We start from the raw sequence: 20,736 nt of genomic DNA on the forward strand, positions 1-20,736 counted from the left end.
TGGGACTGTGTGGCCCAGTGTATAAGCTTCTTAGGCATTTTGATTTGTTTCTTAATGGTTGGGTAATGTGATGATTGATGGCAGGTACTGGGAGGCTTCCTCTAGTACAGGGCATCCACATCCCATTTGTATCAGGTGCCCATGTTGGGAAAGTGCAGTAGCAAGTAGCATATTACTCTTGTTTTTCTGCTGTATAACTTTAATGATGATTTACTACACAACTCTAAACAGCCAGATTTTATAACATTTTTATGCAGCTTAAAGAAACCTGGGAAAAAATTGATGGAACTGTGTGAGTGTGCTCACTTAATTTTTAATTGTGCAGTAGAGAAGATGGTAGAAACAGGCTGATAAAATGTGGTAATGATACAATCAATTCATACATTATATGCATAAAGTCGGTGAGGTTTTAAGTACTTTATTTCTCAGTAGCAGTTCATCAGAGATGTGCATCTATAATATTTTGTATAGTTATATGTGTAGATAGCTCATATTTTATGAGAATATCTGTTGTAGATTGGTGTGATGGTGTTTATATTGTACAAGATGAGAATCTCTTTTCTCTGTGTGTTTTCTAATTTAAAATTTGAGTCTAGAAGATGGAAATAATTATTTCACTGCTTGAGTAAAGTCGTTAAACAGGGCTGTGGCCCTTTATGAAGTTTCAAATTTATTGATGTTCTTGTACTAAGATATGTGCTTACTTGTAACAGTGTCTGGAATCCAAATGCATTGAGGTTGAACCTCCACAATTGAGAGGACAGCCTTTGAGGAGTTACAGGAAGGTCAAGTTGTGGAAATAGAAGTACACAGATTTTGAGCCTGAGCTAAAACCATTAAATCATTACATTGATATGATCATTTTTTTAATCAATCCTTATGTGTTGAGTAAGGACAAAAGGACCTCATACACAACTAATTAGATTTTCTTTTTTGATTGCTCTAAAGTGTTAAGCTCCTGAGCAAAAAATACACAAAAGATTACTGAAGAGAGCTTTATAGCACTAAACCAACTTTGAGGTCTGTTTTTCATTGGTGTTTCAAGGGACTGTTAAGGTGTTCTTTAGTGTTTGACTTCTGGAGGGCATTGTGTTGAAATCTGGCCTTCTTGGAGCTCTCTCACCAACAGGAAAGTGATGATAGAACAGCCTTTGAGCAGCATAGTAAATCACCCAGCCCTAGCAATAACAGTGCCCATTAGGGACGCTCTTCCCCCTCCCTCTGCCCAGTTTCCAGCTGCACTAATAGAGCAGCACATCAAGCAAGGCTGTAAATAAAAGTTACAACCTAATAGGTGGGTGCTGAAGTGGAACGGACGGGAGCTGAGGCGTGCAGGCCTTATTGCTGCTCATCAGCAATTACAAACAGGATGAAGTGCCTGGGACTGGCACTGATGTGCCAGGATAGAGGATAGAGGCTGGGAGATGACGCTGTGCCATGATCAGATGATGTATGGTGATGGCTTTTTACTGCCTCAGCTTATTGCCTAGTTCTGTGACATGCTGGATTTTCTGTTCCGTGCTTCCAAATCTGTCTGGATGGACAGACTGGTTTCCTCTCCCCCTGGTTATCTAAGAGCCTTCTCAAAGTGTTATGATTATTGGAGATTAAAATCCTCCTAGTGGTAAGGATCATAAGAGTGATAGCAGTAAACGAAATTAAGGACTTGCTCTAATTTTATGATTTATTTCCACTATCACCTTTCTCAGCTTTACAAAGCCACCCTTGTTCATTAAAAATAGTGGCTATGGTTGACCTGGACTTTCTTTTACACTGAAGGCATCCCATGATTTTAGACTAATTGAGTTAGTTGGAGAATCCAAAGTGATGGGTTTGGGGTCAATACATCAAAAAGTTAGTTAAAAGTCAGCTATAGCTATGATGATCCTTGCCTCTGAGTTTAAAAACTTCAGCTGTTTCTCAGATGGTTTATAAGAGCTTGTTAGCACACAATAATTGGTAATTTTTTCTTTTTTGTAAAAAAGTCTTTCGTGATTTTTATCTATCACAGTCTAGCACATTTCTGTGCTAGACATCTAAATCATCACTTTACTAAACTGCAGTGAAAAAAAATACCTTGAATTTTAGTCCATATTTGCTTTGAACTAAAGAGATGTTTTGCAAGCATCTTCACAGTTCCTACATTAATCACTCATGCTGTTTACTTTTGAAGAGAATTTTCTTCTAACTGGTGGAAAAAACACAGCATTCAGAAATGAAAAGGTGTGCAGCAGCATGACAGCATATGAAGACAGTGACTTCTGTCCCTGTCTATTCAGTACAGGCAGGATAAAATAAATAGATTATTTTTCTATCATCTTATGGTATTAGGACAGGAATACTTTTGCTGCTGTGTTAAAGTACTCTAAACTAAGATGAATGGAAACTTTTCACAGTATTACTTTGAAATTAACTTTCACTTAGTGGCTCCCAGGTGTACCTTTTCTTTGCATTGATCATCAAGTGAGGAACCTAGATAGCTGAGGTGGCCAAAGGGATTAAAAATGTACCATGGCTGTGAAAGCCCTCTTTCACATGCTGTATAGATAAATTACAAATACTTAAGAGACATGCCAGTAATTTTTATTTAGGATTAACTCCTTTTTCTTACCAGTCTGTTGTAATAATTCCTGAAAGGACTGTTTGCCTTAAGAAATAAAATAACTATTGTGGAATAAGATAAATAGATGAACATGATAACTTACATGCTTATTAATGTTTCCCATTTTATAACATTATACTCCCCAAAACCACACTAACTGACATCAGTTCTCTTAAGACCATGTAAGGCAGTCAAACATGATCTCCAAGAAAGAAAACTTCTGGGTATAAGAACAGTTAAATAATTAAAATAATAATAAATTGTAAAAAAAGGAAAACAGCAAAAAGGAGAGAGAAATAACTAACTTTTGCCATCCAGTTCCTGAGCAGCAGTCCCTGGCCAGCTTTCCCCCTGGTTTATATGCTGATCATGACACCATGCTGATCATGGAACATCCCTTTGGGCAGTGGAGGTCAGCTGTCCTGGCTGTCCCCCTTCCCAGCTTATTGTGCCTTCCAGCCCCTCTCATTGGTGGGGTGAGGTGAGAAGCTGAAAAGCCCTTCACTCTGTGTAAACACCTGCTTAGCAACATCTAAAGCATCAGTGGGTTATCAACATTATTCTCATCCGAAATCCAAAGCACAGCACTGTACCAGCTAGGAGGAAAACTCCAGTGGAAGCCAGGACACTACGTCATGCAGAAAGTGGGATTTGGTGTATGCTGGTGTGAGTGGCAGAAATGTGCAATAATTCAGGTAGATTTTGGTTATTCAGAGGTTCATAGGTTATAAGAATCAACTATTTTTTCCCTTGTGGGGAGGAAAAAACCCCAACCCAGTAAAAGAGAAGTAAAACGCAATAATCAGAATCTCTCTGTGGATGGGGAATAAGGGTCTCCTGGCCTGTGTGACCTCCCAGCAGGTGCTGACATACACACACCTCTGCATACCTCATAGTACTCCCAGCTCTCTGAGGTCAGTTCAAGTTCAGCATCCTAACAGAAAATGTCCTCCAAGTACTTAAACTGTTATTCCACTATCTTTATTTATGCTCTCAAATCACCCAAATTCGTCTTCTTTTATCCTTTGTGCAGCTCAGATAAGCCCTTGAAACTTTTTTATTCTTCACCAAATAACCCTTTTAAGACTTTCTGGGTTTGTGTAAGTCCATTTCTCAGCTTTCACATGTCTTTATCTCTTTTTGCTGCTTTTCTTTCAAAATTTTCATCTGTTTTCATTTCCAAATTCTGAATCCCCTAAAAAAGAACAACTTGGAGGAAAATGTACTTGGGTCAGTAGGACAGGATGATCTCTTGAGAGGAGTTCACATTGAACTGTCAGCCAATAAGGAAATTATTTTGAATGTCAAGATAAAGGTACCAGATGATAGGAATAAACACTGTCTGGATTAACTGTGTTAGGAACAGTATAGCTGGCTGATTAAGGGCAGAGATTTTCCCCCTCTAGTTGGCACTGGAACAGGTACCCACAGAGGCTGTGAAGTCTTAGTCTTTGAAAATTTTTGAAAATGTACCGGGCCCTGAGCAACCTGATCCAATTTCTTTGATGTTTTACTCTGCACTGAGCAGGAGGCTGGACTGCATGACCTCCAGAAATCCCTTCCAACCTAATTTTTTTCAGTGACACTAATGGAAAACAAATATGATGTGAGTCTTTAGAGATACTTAGTCTAACCTCAGTAGCATTCATAGCACTTAATGAGAACTGAGATCTGGAAGTACAGGCAAGCATTTAGTGCCTCAAGCACTTCAAGCTCTGTGGAGAAGAGCCAGGAGACAGACTCTTGGAAAGGTGGGAGGGTTGGGATGGTCAATGCAAAGCAAAGATCTGGGAGAGCAGTCCATGCAGCAGCGTTCTCTTGGGCCATGAGCTGGATAAATGACCTGTGCTTTTGTAAATGAGACTCTCTTGTCCTGAAAACACATGTGCTGCTGCCCTCAGCATTTTCTCACCACATTTTCTCCATGGGCTGATGCTTTTCAGTCTGGTTGGTAAAATTGTTGCCTAATACAAAACTATGCAAATAAAAGGTCATTGTCTTTAAAATTCAGATATTACCACCTCTTTTTACCAAAGTCTTAGGGAAATATGACAGAGAATTTGTCTTCAGTTTGTTGAAACTGAAGAGCAAATATTTTGTCCTTTATGTATATTTTGGTTGAAATGAAACAGTTTTACCTTGATTATTTTTTAGTGGTTTCATGCCATGTTTAGTTTTCAGAACTCTCAAGATCTCTGTGATCAATTAAGTGATCTCTGACAGTAGGTATATACTATGAAAGAATATACATCTATTACCCTTACTTAACATTGTTCTCCCAACAGCTCTGAACTCCTTGTTCTATAACCAGAGACTGCTGGAAAAATTGCATCTCATAACTTTAAACAAAGCATATGTCCATTAATTTCAAGGGTAAAGAAATCAGAGTTGTTGTCTTGCATTTCTCACCTACACTCTACTGGAAGAGGATTTGGGGAGCCTAGGCTTTGCTTTAATTTTGACAGTATGGAGAATGTCACAAAGAATAGTTGAGATCATTAACTTTAAAGTCCTGGTTCCTGTCAGGCTGAAGAATTAAATTGATTTTACCTCAGCAGTCAGCACCCTGATCTGATCTGTTCAGATCAGACAGCTTCCTTACAGGTATGGTTTAGCAAATGATACACATAATTTTAAATTTATAATTAGAAACTTACAATTTATAATTTTAAAACTGTTACTTTACTTCACTGAAGATTTTTAAATGAAATTAAGCATTAAATAACTGAACTGGCCTGAAATATATTTGAAACAAATAGCCACTGACATTTACTTTTTTTTTTTTTTTTTTTTTTTTTTTTTTTTTTTTTTTTTCTATTTTAAAACACGTGTAACCTGCAGGGAACAAATCCATGATCAGATTCCTGCTGTACTTTTTGATGTGAGTGCCCCAAAGGTTTCATCTGACTCTTTGTGAAGTTCTCTATTCTAATTATTTCAGTGAGCATCAGACAACTTCTAAGAACAAGTTCTCAGTGTTTTCATTTAGATGATAGTTTTCATAAGGACTTCAAAAATAGATGAAGGTCATTTTAAAGCCTTTTGGAAGTATTCTTTAGTCTGTTGAACACACAGGGAAAGTATAACTTCCTAGAAAGTGAGGAAGATGTTTGTGTGACTGTTCCATGAACATACAAGTGATGTCTTTTTCCTGTTTCTGTTCCAAATTATTTCCATAACAAGAATTTTGAGGAATAACTAATAACTAATGAGCGCAACATTTTGGAGCAAAAGAAAGTTGAAAAGGAGCTGGATATAAGATGCAAGACAGTGCACGTACTGTTGCATCCTCCAGGTTTTACTGATCTGTTCTTCCTCTCCCTGGTCTTTGGTTCAGGTTTGTGTAGAAGCTTCCCAAACATTTCCTTTGCAAACAGTAAGAACTACCTGGTAAGCCAGCCTGACTTCTGGTGTACTGTAGACACCAATCAGGTGTACAGGAATTGTGTCCTATGCCAGAGTCGGTTGTTTCCCCCCCTCGCCCCAAAAAAAAAAAAAAATGCTAGAAAAAGTAACACAGTCAAAATATAAACCATATAAATTGTTAAGCTTTATTTAAAGTAATGGAATTAAAACCAAGTTTGAAGATGGATTAGCTCTACATTTCAGAATGTACCTTCTCACAAATGCATTCAGGAAAATTTTTATCAAAATACAAGAGCTCTTAGGGTTTTTTTCCTTGACATTAATCAGGTACAATCCTTGGAGCTATAGTCTCTCATTGCAAGATTTCTGTTACTAATGACATTACTGAAGTTCTGCAGTTAAAAGACAAATTAGTTTTTTGAAAGATAAATATTGGTAAGTATTTTTTTCACTGCTAGCAGGCAAGAGTTCTTTACAATTCCTCTTCTGCATATCTCTCTTAGCCTTGGAAAATCCTCATTATACCAATGGGGGAAGGGTATACTAAGGAAAACTCTATGTATGAATGAAAAATAACAGAGCAAATATTTTCTATATAGAACTTGTTTTAGGCTATTAGTTTGAAGAATTACCTTCCTGAATACTGTATACCATCTGATTGATGAGGACATAGCTGGAGTATACCACTAGGATTTGGAAGCAGAGCAGCACCACTTATTTATGCACGCTGGAGCTGACTAGCAAATATGAAATATTTATTATAATATCTATTCTTGCTAATCATATTTTAGAGAATTTCACAAAGCATAAGAAGGTTCTCATTAAAGTCAGCAAAACCAAAGCTATGATATTGCTGAATGCTTTCAAATTTCCTATTTTATCAGAACCAGTGTGAGCTTATTTGTGTGTATTTCTACATACATATTCAGATATGTAAATATGCATATTTGAGTACTACTAACAGTAGTACTGAGGAATGGCCAGGATGTTCATGATTTGTCTTCATAGGTTCTTCATAATGTGTATTAGTGTGTTATGCCTTTTTTCTTTCTACTTGTGTCTTGTTCTTCCATTTAGCTATTTGTAGTGTGCATTATCCCTTCACTTAATAATCCTGTTCTGATTATTCAGGCCACTTCGGATGTCATTTGTTCTCTAACTTCAAGTGTCTCCAGAATCGGCCTTTGTCCCTCTCCCAGCCCTAACCCTGTAATAAGTACATTATTTAATAACGAGAAAAGAAGTTCAAATTGACACCATAATTCCTTTTTTTTTTTTGAGTTTAGTGTTGTGGCCCTTTTTCTCTTCTGGCCTTTTCAAGGCTCATTATTTATAATAGTCTGAATATATGAAGATGAGACTGCTTGTGAGCCATTACAAAAGCCCCCACCACCAACCTAAACCAGCTTCCCTTAGCATCCTTAAAATAGTATCAAACTTCTATCCTGCATCAATTGCTCCCAGTGATCAAGGCAATGAGAATTCAGCCTCATGCCTGTACACACCAGCAGTCACTGTGTGTATGATATTGCTGTCAGCAGCTGTTCTTAAACACAGTCTTCAGGTGTTTACCCTTGGAGCATGAGATGAGCAGCAGGCCTGGACTGTCCAATCTGCTCTCTCTTCACAAGCTCATCTTTTGTAGCTCTGGAGGTTCGCAGACTTCTCCCATGGGTGTAATTCAGGAAAGGAACCCCACTCAGATAGTTTTCTAAACAAACAAAATCCTGTCAGACAGCAGCAGTAGAGGTGGCCATTGCCTTGGGAAATGTTCTAACTGATTGAAATGCCTGAAGCTAATCCATCAAAGGAACTGTACAGTACAGGTGCCTGAATGCATTTAAATATGTGCTTGCTTGAATCAATCAGGTATATAAGTAAAAATGTTTGAGAAATAAATTAACATTTCTTTTAACTAAAGACATGCTGACATCAGAGAATATGGGGGAAGTAATGCAAAAACTTAAATATAAAACAGATGTAATATAGGAACCTAAATACAAGATGAAAACTAATTAGCTTTTCACATAATTATACAATTATGAATTTTATTGACAGGAAAGGATAATAGCCATTTTCACACTTTTTCTAATTATAGCTTAGCTAAAATGCATGCAGGAGCCTGGATAGTTCACTATTTCTCATACATTTTCAACGTGCATTAGATTAGTCTCTTCTGTTTCATTAGAGGTGGTAGTTAGCACCCTCATTAAGTTGCACTTCCTTTTTTCAGGTGATAATACTGCCAATATGGGTTTAAAGGAGAACAAAAAATGTGAATGGTGGGAAGGAATTAGTATATAATTTTTAATTTTATTTTCCTGTCCATGAATCTTAGAAATAAGAAAGGCTGAGGTGGGAGAGAGCTCAGGAGACTGATCCAACCTCCCTACTTAGAGCAGAGTCACCTAGAGCAGGCTGGGGCCTGTGTCCAAGGTACCTTCAAGGTATCTTCAAGGATTGGACTCCCACAAACTCACCTGGGCAACTTGTGCCAGTGTCAGGTCTCCCCTACAGTAAGAAAGCCTTTTCTTATGTGCAAGTGGAATGTTAGCCAAACTGTATGTGTGGTTATGCCCCCACACTTGTCTGTTTTCCTGAAATCTTAATAATTAATACTCATACATGTATATGTATGTATATCCTCTTTTCTAGCAACACATGTTGTATGTGTCAGCTCTCATTTTGTAAAAATGAAGCCATGCTGTTGTTGAACACAAAAATACCACTTATACCCAAAGCAGTATACATGCTAAGTTCCTTTTTTGTTTTTTTTGAGGATTTGTTTGTTTGTTTTGGGGGTGTTAATTAATCCAACACTTCAAGTCTGTAGCGGAATCCTTTTTATTAGCTCTGTTGCAAAGGGGGAAGGAGAATTTTTCTGTCAAGAGTTTGAAGCTCATCAGTAATGTTTCACATTTTAAACATTTTGCAGCAATTCTTCCACTTATGTATCTCAAACAGCTAGGTTGAAAGTTCTGGGGTTTTTTTGTTGGTTGTTTTTACTCATTAGAGCTGGAAACAACTACTGTTGCATGGTTTTGGTGATGGATGAGAAATAATAACTTATGTAATGCAACTTATGGGTGTTATTTATAGTCTCCAGTGTGATTTCGTGGAGAGCCTCCTGAGGAAAAGAAGCGACTGATGGGATGTGAGTTCTATAGAGACTGTTCCCATGTGGTCTCTCTATTCCACATTGTTTAGGGACATTGAGTTTTAGTGCAGTTGCTTTTAAACTCTATGGAGGGGAAAAAATGGTGAAATAATGATGCTAAGGGCCCTGCAATGATACTAGAAAAGAGATCGTGTGGTTAAATATTACCAAAGGACTTACATAAGATATTTTTGAGACATCTGTCTGTAGTATTTTTTAAAAAACTGAGGTGAATTCGCAAATTAAATACATTTCTTGTGAGTATGGGTGCTTCCAAAGAGATGCACAGCCTTGAGATGCAGTCACAATTGTGTGAGAAGACAAGATAAGATGTTCATTTCCATGAAATATCAGAGTTTCAGAATAACATTTTCCACAGCGCTGTGCAGCAGCAGGGAGGGACTGTGGCAGTCACAGTTGTCAGACTTGGCTTATGAGGTGTTAATTTTTAATTTCTTTCTCTTCATTAATAGTCAACAAACAAAAGGGTTTTGGAACAACTATGTTAATTTTGGATTTATTTGAACTTGAGAGATTATTTTAAATTATGATTCTGGTAAATGTGATAGGGAAGATTTGTATAGAGGCAGTTTTTTCTCAATGAAATTTTTAATGCATAATCAACATGCCAGGCAGTTAAGTAATCCCTCATCTAAGAGCAGAACAAGGAATTTAAAAAAAAAAAAAAAAACCAAAAAAAAAAAAAAAAAAAAAAAACAAAAAAACAACCCAAAAAAAAACCTAGAAACTGGCAACAAACTATTGCTCAAATTTTAGTTAATCCATGTTACATTGTTATTGTCTGTGACTATGCAAGTTTCTTCATAGACAGAGGTTTTAAAAGCTTAAGCTGTTTCTAAAATACTTTCGGGGGAGATGGCAGTAATGTTTGAGGGTTCATTAAAGACTGCTTGTTCTGGTGTTTCAACAGACAGCTGAGATAATAAATGCCAGTCTGTGTGATGGGTTCTTTATGATAAGAAAAAAACCTGATCGAGTGCCTCAAAAGCTGTCATGAAACCAGAGATTAAACAGATTCATCTTTAAGAAAGCAGCATTAGAGGAGAGATCCTCTTTTTCTTAAAATTTTCCCATCTCTTCCATCCTTCCTCCTTCCCTGTTAAGTTCTGTTAGGCTATGTCTCTGTTGGGCCTAGAGCATCCCACTCTCCCCCCAAATGCCATGGAGGAGCCATCATGATTGTAACTGAACCCATCTGCATGCAGCCTGCAAACTCCTCCAAGGCTGGAGAGTAAGGCAGTGAAAATCAGCTCAGGTGCCTTTTTTTGGAAAAATTTTGAGGGGGGAAGATGTGTAATGAAGATGAGAACAGGGATAGTGAGGAACAAATGTGAGTCTCTGTTCATGACATAATAGTTTTAAGAACACTGCTCTGCTTATTGTTTCCAGACAAGCCTCCAGTTTCAACCTTGCCTAACTGAACTTCTTTGTTCTCATTTCAAATGGGAGTTTCATACACAATTAGAAGGATTTCCACCATCAGATATCAGTTAGAAGAATCCTTGCTTCTTAACTCAGAATTAAATTTGCAGTGGGAATGTGTCAATGGCAGTTACTCTGCTGACCAGTTTCTTCCTGAAATTTTGGGGATTTCTCATCCTTATTGTTCATATTTACAGAGAAGTTTTATGATTTTTGACATCTGTGGGTAAAAGAACATTTTTGTTTTTCTCTCGGCCAGGTATTTGTTGGTTGAGCAAGTTGAGCATGGAGAATGTTTCTTACAAGCAAAGGAAGAAGTAACTTGTTGAATTGACTTTCTGAGAAAAGTCACTGGCTGCGAGAATTCTCTGTAGCCTTTTTTGGTTGTTTAAAGGTTCATGCTGGGCATTTGCTCTTGATTCTATTTGCAGCACTTCAGCCTGTATTCCTAGGGGTTTTTTTCAGTTGCACTCCAGGTAGTAAAGCTATGTATGACAATTTCATTTTGCTATCAGATCTTTGAACTTTAAGGTTGCAGGATTCCAGGTACTGGAAGATACATTTTGTGTTCTGTATTGCATGTGTCAGTATCACAAAAAGCAACATGATCTGGAAGAAATACACACAGGACTGACTCTAAAAGGTCTAATTTCTGCTCTGTGCTTTCTCCTTGCTCATTGTACTTGCTCATGGGAAGATGGAAGTGTGTGAGCAGTGGGTCTGATTTGTGATGAGTATTAGCTTGGACTCCTGTATGCAAGGCCCTGGGCAATCAGTGATCAGAGAGATGGTGCTGTCCCTGAGAGCCAGGTTGAGTTTACCTCAGTGCTAAGTGTTTTAGCTTATGGCAGAGAGATACACATTGTAAAAAGTGAGATATCTATAATTTCTATGATAATGACCAGCTCATGTTAATATTCAGTTAGTCGGTACCAATTAACTGAAAGTATGTGATTAAGTATTTTCATTTGTAGAACTACTGGCTTGACTTGAGGTAGCTATTTCTCTCATTAAGGCTTCATTAACTTCTGAGACACTGGTTGACTCACACCATGAATTGGACTTCAGGATCAGCAGACCACTATGGTTTCCATCATCGTAATTCAGAATACCAAATTTGCTTCTGAGAACTACCAGAATGGCTTATATTTCTGGAAGCAAAGATGTGTGGGAGGCAGCTGTTCCATAATGGCAGTGTTTCTGTTTGAGTAGTGAATAAACTGCAAATGAGGTACATCCTCCATGTGGGGCAGCAAGGTGGGCAGGAGCATATTTACTGAAGGCTGAGTGAGCCAGGTCACGGGATAAAATCTGCCTGTTGGAAGGGATGTCCTTATACACTCCAGGCTGGCCTGGTGTTCTGGGCACTCTGAAAACAAGTGTCCATGGGACAGGACTGTTGGCCTTGGAGTATGAGTTGGGATCTCTGTTCAGGGAATCAGGCAGTCTGTTCAGAGGATCTTTACCTTGACCTGTTTTCTCCAGAGATTTAAGACAGGACTAGTTGTTCCATAGCTGTATTAATGCATTACATTAATACACTACTTTCTCTTCCTTGCCAAGGCTCCTGCACAGCCAAGCATGCAGATGTGGAGTGCGTTATGTACTGAATGTTAGTTTAGGTCTAATATATGTGTTTTGTAAGGTGTAAATTGTAATCTGTGACACTGATCAAAAAGGTGGCTGTCTTGAGGCACACATCAGATAAAATCATTGCAGCTTAATAAAAACTTATCACCTGTATGCAGTGCAGAAAGCAATTCACTCTTCTATGAAATGTGAGATACAAAGGCTTTATACTTGTTGGAAAGCCAGGCACATTTTCAGCATATCTTAAGAACAGTATGACAGAAATAAAGTAGGCCCCAGTGAGGCAAGGTGTATATTTGTAATGGTGGTAAACAGTGGGGTACAACTGGAAAAACACTGTGACACAAGGGCTGAAACACAGGTAAGAAATGTGAATTAGTCTGTATTGCATGTGAGGAACCAGGAGAAGTTAACAGAGCGTCCCCAAAGGGAGAAGCTACCGAGTATTCCAAGTCTGACTCCTTTAGGCGTTTACTCAAGTAAAGTCATGATGTTGATCAGCAGTGGCTCAGGTAAGATAGCTGACATAACAAGGTATGGACAGTGTTGTATCCATGGCAGCTACCTTTTCCTGCCTAATCCAGGACAGCACAAAGCAGACAAAAGCAATGGAATCTTAGAATAATGGTACAGACATGTTCAACTGGTTAACATCCTGCCAAAAAGATAGATTTAGCCTGTTATTTCTTGGATTAATGTTGGTTGTAAAGGGATTTAATTCAGCTAATGGGCTTTTTTTTCCTTGCTCAACATCATGCAGTAGAATACTGACTGATTGTAATAATGTCTTTCAGCAGCTCCTTGCAGCACTGCAACAAACAATTTAATTTTTAGTACAGTTGGGATTAGATTTATTTGCAGTTTGTATTACAAAGAAATACAGCACTGACTCTGCTGTGCACAGATCTGGGAAGGGAAAATGTCTTTTCTGACCTGACTTGTATTGCAGAGCAGCAGATCCACTGAGATGTTGTGCCTCTGACATGCCACAAAAACAAGGCTTGGGCATCTCATCTCTTCAGTCAGTAATGTGCATTCCCTGTGCTACTCTAGAGCCCTTGTCAGTACACTCTCCATTGTAAAAAAAAAAAAAAAGGCTGAAAAAAAAAGCACATTCTACGTGAAGTAGGACTGTTGTAAACTTTAACTCCTAAAGGCATTGCACACACCATTTTCCCATTTTCTTGCAAGCTGAAATTTATGAAGTTATTAATGCAAATAGTAGTCTGACTAATACTTTAGAAATGGCTGAGCATTTGGAATTTATAGGATGTATGTACAGATCATGCTTATTTTGTTTGGGGTTGTATTGTTGGTGTATACTAATTTACATTTAAATTGTTATCCATGTGGAAAGAGAGGGAAGCACGGTATGGTGCTTTCATGTACTGCCTTCAGTCATAAGAGATACAATTTACATGCTGTGCTTGAAAAATCCCCCTCCTGTCCAGGGAAGAAATAGGTCAAACCTGTGCTCAGTTGTTTTTCATCATTTCAGTCAGTTTGTGTGGGGACACTGAAGGCAGCACAGGAGAAAATAAATAAGATGACAGATGAAGCCTGCAATTGTTTAGGATGGTTATGCTGTACATGTATCTCCATATGACCCAGCCAAGGCTGGAAGGAAACTAATCAGTTCACTTTATACTCAATATTGATAGCAGGAAGGGTTCTTATAGGGAGCAAAGATAATTTGTCCTTTACTTGATGCTCATTTTGGTTGTTAAGAAAACATGCATATGCAATAGAATGGGAGGTATCACACTGCTTGGTGGTGACCCCATCTGAAAACAATATACCTTCAGTCTGTCTAAAGAAATGCCTCAGCAAGGAAATTCTAATATTTTTCTTAAAATATTTGTTGTGAATACAACAGATTCACAGTCGGAGAGTGAGGCTTCTCCTGTGAAACGGCCACGGCTACTGGATGACAGTAATGACAGGCCTGAAGAAACCAGTCGATCCAAACAGAAGAGTAGACGTCGATGCTTCCAGTGCCAAACAAAACTGGAACTAGTACAGCAGGAGCTGGGATCATGTCGCTGTGGTGAGTACAGTTTGGCAGTAGCATCCAGCTTTCAAACGCAGCCGTGCTCAGATCTGTGTCACACATGGAAATACAGAGAACGCTTGCGTTTTCCACCTTGCAAAGATGCTTTAAACAGAAGCTATAGCTTCCATTGGTAGCAAAAAGTTATAATTAGTTTCTGTCAAATTTCCCCTTTAAAAGTTTGGCCTTGATGTACTGCCTTGTCTCAAGAGATGCCAGATATTAATGAATTTAGCTTCAGAAGTCCCTGTAAGACAGGAAGGGCATCATACCCACTTGACAGGAGAAGAAGCACAAAGCACATCAATAAATATGCAAAGAAGGTTTCTATAGGGCATAAAGGAACATAGGTCAGTATCTGCTTCTGCATGTTATAATTACATTAAAATAAAAATTAAAATTAAATCGAAAAACCCTCTCTAACTGAAAATATTATTGTTCACCATACACTTAAAATCATCCATCTTGGCTTTTCCAAAGTTGTTGACACTGTTCAGGTAGTTGAATTGACGATGATAATCCCATGCAGATAGCTAATTTGGGATTTCATATTCAGTACAAATAATCTTTCTGAAACGATAATAAATGTGACTGGATTCCAAAGGAGATGCTCTCTCCTTCATGGAACAATTGCATTCTTAACTGGTTTAAATGTGCCTGTTAGACCCAGTGATAATGCATGGGTAGTTTTACCTGCTAATTATTTTTTCATATAATCATGTATTGAAGGTTGCATTGAACTCTCTGACAATGCTTATATTAATATATTTGGAGAAGTTTGTTTCAGTTACTCCATTGTGTCTCAGGCAGGGGATAATTTCCAAAGGATCTGCACAGATGATAGGTGCAATTCACACTGCACCTGTGAAAAATAAAATCTTGTGTTAAAACCATTATCTGGAGAGAAGGCATGTTCTTCTGAGCAGCAGTGTGGAGAGCAAGGGTGGGCTAAGGTAGTTGCAGAGACGGTTAATCCTATACTGAATACCAAATGCCCAGTGAAGAGAAGCGATAGAAAGCTGCAAAGATTTTGTGTTATGCTTTGTTCTCTTCTTCAGCATCTGTCTTCAGGCTCTAGAGATTACTGTTGTATTGGGCTCTTTTGGACATGAGATACGGCTTTGTTTCGATAGTGGAGCACTGGCACAGAGCTAATATACATTATCTGTGAAGCCACCAAACATGAAATCAAAAGCTGTAATGTTGAAATTCTTGTGGAAATCATGTGTCAGGATACTTTGAAGTGTCTGGTAACATTTTTATCAAGCTGAAGAAATTCAGGGCTATCAATGACACATTTTGGTATGGCTCTTTCTGCTCAGCGTGGTAGAGGCAGGAATTTCTGCTCTTGGTCTTGCTGTTGTCAAGTATACAACAACTCAGGCTGTAGTATATAACAGGCTGCAAGTATACAACAACTCACAGGTGCCTGACTGAAATAGCAGAATGGTCCCAAATACTGGGAACAAGACAGTTTGAATTCTGAGGTGGATTGGGTAAATGATTGCTTAACCATTATGTAACATCATTCATCTTTCCTGCATTCTGCAATATTGGAGCTATGTAAGAGCAATTAAGTTGAAAGCAACTTTTAAAAAGCCCTTTCATTGATCAGTAATGTTTTTTAAATTATATAAGACCTGCCTTTTTTCTGTAAACTGGATTACAAATACATTTGGTTGGTTCCTCTCAAGTTTTCATGAAGTGGTTCCATAATTCAATACTGTTGCAATATAAATGTTGTAGGAATTATTCTTTAATTTTCTTCTACTGGATATATATAGCTTTATGGAAATATTTCTGTTAAAGTTCATAAAATGTGTTAATAAAACATGAATGTGAAAAAAATTCTGAATTCCTTGGCAATAAGTTAGGAGATGAAAATTTGCATTCCTGTATTGCATCCTACCCAGTTTATAGTTTGTATTATAAACATTTCTACTCTATACTTTTAATGAGACAATAGAAGGCAGGAGTCTATTTTCATGTGTCCAAGAGGGCTGAAAAAACTGGAGGTCTTTGGTTGCTGTGCAGTTACAATGTTTCATTAATACCCTGTGCCATTTACATTTAGTAGTCAGATTAAGAAGCAAGCAAGCTACACAGGGCACCTCAGCTTCACATCACCCAAACTGCTTTACCAATGATCAGCAGCATGTGGCTCCAGTCAGTTTCAAAGATGCTGCCTGAGAAACCATTCTTGCTAGTTTGCCCTGCTGTCTGTAAAATTAGGTTGCTTTAAGTCATGAATGACAAGCCCATTAAAAAACCCTGGGTGGAGGTGATGGAAATGCAGTAGAACAAATCTGTCAAATTCTCATTTATTTAAAATATTTCCTAAATCCACATGACTGGGTTATGCTTTGCTGTCCTGAAGTGAAGCACAGGTAATGAATGATGTGTTGTCAGGTGATGAGATAGAATCAACTGGTGTAAAATAACCACTCTTCAGAAGTAATGGTCAACATAGAACATTGTTTGATCTGAGTTTTGAACCACTGCTACTAAATTCTTGGCATCTTAATCCTGAACTAAAGCAATGGGAATAAACGGGGGAAACTCTTCCCAGTTTTAAACATTCAGAGAAAATCTGATATCAGGATCAATAAAAAGGCAGACACCATCTTCAGAATGACAAGTGTGTGTGTTTGCTTGGATGTAAGGAAGAAGAATTTAAAGCATAAAAATGTTGATCCAAAGATGCGTCTGAAGCAGTCTTGTTAAAATCCAAATTCACTCTGCAGACCAACAATTTAATTGTTTGCTGTTGTACATCTTCTTGTCCTAATGTTAAAAGTACTGGAAATCATCTTATTTTTTGATGATTTGTCCTGGTGAATCCTCCAGTGAGATTTTTAGTGAGATATAGTGGAAAGGAAAATACATACATACTGAACAATGTTTTAATATTAATATATCTGCAAATACTGATCCAGTTAACTGGGACTTGTCCAGCAAGGCACAGCTTTTTTGGAAAGGAGACAGAGAGAATGACTCATGCTTTACACCGGCTCGGAGATTTTTGGGAGGCTGCTGTATTGGCTCTCTTGTCTCATGTAAGCCCTGTCCAGAGAGAGGTGATGCTGCTGAGCTCGTTCCCTTGACAGTACATGGAATTTTAGACAGATTTGACAGTGCTGCAGGGCTTTGCTGTGAAGGACAACAATTCACTACTGAGAAGGGAGTTCCAGCAATTCAAACACAACATTTTTCAGATATAGAAAGATTTGTTTGTTTTCATACACACATACTCTCAAGATCTTTTTTCATTCTTCTTCTGCTGTGTTCAAGTTAGTAACTGCTGACAAGAAATTCACGTCTCATAAATAATGCTTAAGAGCCATTCCTATATAAATTGAATATGTTATGAATTGTGATGGGCCTTTTTGTAGCATTCTACGCCCGGAGCAGGAAGAACAGAGGATGTCATTTTCATTAATTTCTAATGAGGTGCCAATTAAAGCTAAGGAAGGAACTCAGAAGGGAAGAGTCACAGAGCTCCCCTGAATCCTGTGCCCTGGGGCTGTCAAACGAGTGTGCTGCCAAACCTCCTCTGAAAGTTCCAGTAAATTACAAACTCATCCAGAGCACACACAAGACAAATTCAGCTTCCCTTTGATCTTCAAAAGAGCAATTTGTAAGATGAGTTCTGAGCCTTTTCACACAGCAAACTGGGAGAAGTGGTAGGAATTGTTAATTGCTGATGCACTTTGCAAGCTTCAGTGAGAAAGAGAAATTTTAAAATGAATTCTCATTTTGAGCTTCTGACAGCTTCTGATAACCTTTATATCAACACCACTAAAACAAAATCAGTTTCTGTGCACTGTTTGTAGGTGACAGTAAGAGTAGGCAAGTCCTGCAGACAAGAGTGTTCTCTAGTTTGGGCTGGATGGACCTTCCAATAGTTTAGCGTCTTACAATGGGTAATGATTGTGTTGAAATAATTCCTATTTAATATTAGACTTAGGAGTCAGTTTTATCATCAAATAATTGCAGGAATCATATTCTTCAAGTTACACTCTGTTGCAGCATTTCTGCAAGCAGTCTGAAATCAGCTGCCTGTGATCCTTGATCAGCAAAGGAAGCTGTTGTCTCAGTGGTGTCATAACTGCATGGCTACCAGAGAGTTGCTTCAAAACTAGGGGCAGTGAATGTGTGAGTGGAAGTAGCTATAAAACACTGAGTTCTGGAAATGTATTGTAAAAAAGACAGGTTGATTAGTTGCAAATTACACTATAAATTTCTAGGCCTGCTCTTAATTGCTTGACTAGATGTATATTGCTACTAAATAAAGTTATGTACAGTTTTAAAAGACACAGAGCTGTAAACTTTTGATCTATAGAAATTATTTGCACAGAAAGCAAAACTTAATTTTATGGAAGAGGCTTACAGTTTTACAGTAAAAAGTAGTTCTGGTAGCACTAGGTCTGTGGTACCAAGCCAACACACAGAAGTCTGCAGTGATCTTGTTGTTGGAATTGCATGAGAAATATGATCCACTTCTAGTCAGCAGTTAAAGAGAAATTAGGGTAGTGTGCCAGCTCTGCAGCAGCTTTTGTGTAGAATGGTTTGGTGTTTATTGGCCACATCCTTATGGGTGTGTCTGTACCTCAGACTCCACCTGTCTCTTGGCAGTCAGTGGGGTGGCTGAGATAATGGGCCCTGCAAAGCAAGCCAGGCTGTAGCTTCCAGCAGCAGTGCCATTTGTTTGTGTGCTTCTCAGATAGGAATTGTAATATTTTTTCCTGTTCTTGGGCCAGAGGAGGTACTTGAGAGGACAGGAAGACGTTGAAACCTTCCAGCTTGATCACACTTGAAAAGTAATTGCTCAGTCATGTTGCATTCTGATCAAACACTTGCTAGCCATATTTCTTGGCTGTGTGGACAAGAAAGCTTTTCTTAGAGTTTTACTGGCCTAGGTGATGTTGTAAGAAGCTACAGTTTCCTGGAATGCATCTGGCCTAACAGCTGTGCACTCATTGCTGCTGCTGGAGGAGGCTGCTGTGAGCACTAACCTCAAAGGTGAAGGCAGAATGTGGTGGTTTGCAATTTTAATTTGTGAGGTGTTGGCAAGTACTGATGTTTGTCTGCTTTTTGATTGGAAGGGATGCAGTTCACAAGTGGCCTCTACAGCAGTAAGACTGAGCCAGAAAACAAGAGTCAAACTTTGCAACTCAGCCAGAGAGCCACCTTAGGGTGCTGAGCACCTGGAATTGGGGGTAGAGCACATGGCTCACCACAGACTGCTCCTTTAGAAGGGCAAAAATTTCCTTCCTAGTTACTGTGCTTATTTTTCCACATCCCTGTTTTTCATTTAGTTCTGTTTAAATCTATAATAATCTGTTGAAAATCTTTTCTTGGGGTTACTGTCGATTTCTTTTGTTTTGGTCTAAGCACAGGGATAAGAGGGAGAGAAAAACAGACTCCTATCAAGCACTAGCAGAAACAAAATACATCCACACAGCAGAGACTGTACTTACAGATAAAATGGCAGCAAGTCTCACTGTCATTGAGTAAGCAAAAACATGGAAGAAAAGCAGCTGCCGATTTTTAACCTGGATAACAGAACTGCTGGTCCATAAACAGAGGAGATGAAGCACTTGTTCGGATTGTGCCAAAATAAATTTGGAGTGATTTGATTTACTTAGTTAATTTAGAAATAATCTTCAGAAATTCAGGAAAAAAGAAAGAAATTTGAATAGATAAGCCACTCCATCTTTATACAAAATTGTCAAACATGTATTGAAACTAATGTTTCTCTTAAAACTTGGTCAAATATTAAATCATAGTTCCATTTCCATGGAACCTTTTTCTGTGGAGGAGAATTTGTAATGGTGCTGGTAAATTCACTTTCTAGATGGATAAGGTTTATCTGGTACAAGCCAAAATGGCTTCAGGGCATGATTATGTCTTGGTATAACAGATGTATTTCCATTGATTAAGATGAAACATGCACAGTGCTTCTGGAGAGTATGAGTCAGCCAGTTCAGTAAGAAGTATTAAAATAAATCTTATTATTGACTGGTTACTACAGCCCTGGCAAGTCTTACTGTCAGCCTGTAAGATGTGCCACATTCAGCTGTCTTGTGTTGGCTGTTCTCCTAAGGGAGTTGCTCCCAGAATAGTTCTTTTGCTTCAGCCATTTCAGGAATGTCCAGCATCTTACCTTATATTGCTGCAAATATTAAAAAAATACCCAACAAAACACAAAGTCTATTGAAGTTTGAATTTGAACTCAGATTTGGCGGGGGGGGTTGTTTTGTTGTATTTTATGAAGATGTTATTCCAAGACTCCAGTTTAATTGATAGGGAATAGGAACTGTTGATTGTTGATCTTTCTGACTAATATATATTCTGACAGTACTGGAAATGAAGAAGTAGTTGATTAATTGGTGCATCATGGATTCCAAGTGTAGTACCCAGAAAAATGCTTTAATGTCTAGGTTTCAGAAAAGCTGTCCACAGCTTTAAAAGTGTTAATGGAGTTCATGCTCCTTATAATTAGGAATCATGAAATACTGTTTGAAG

General features: G+C 38.2%; 1 protein-coding gene across 1 annotated transcript in view; it reads left to right on the forward strand.

Annotated features, from left to right (window-relative positions):
* ZFAND3 (zinc finger AN1-type containing 3) overlaps positions 1-20,736 on the forward strand; it is a 131,815-nt gene that overhangs the window by 99,803 nt on the left and 11,276 nt on the right. Inside the window, exon 6 of the mRNA XM_053972622.1 lies at positions 14,035-14,205. Coding sequence (XP_053828597.1) covers positions 14,035-14,205 — 171 coding nt within the window. The remainder of the gene's footprint in view (positions 1-14,034; positions 14,206-20,736) is intronic.

The sequence above is a fragment of the Vidua macroura genome, chromosome 3, assembly GCF_024509145.1.
Source record: "Vidua macroura isolate BioBank_ID:100142 chromosome 3, ASM2450914v1, whole genome shotgun sequence".
Taxonomy (NCBI): domain Eukaryota; kingdom Metazoa; phylum Chordata; class Aves; order Passeriformes; family Viduidae; genus Vidua; species Vidua macroura.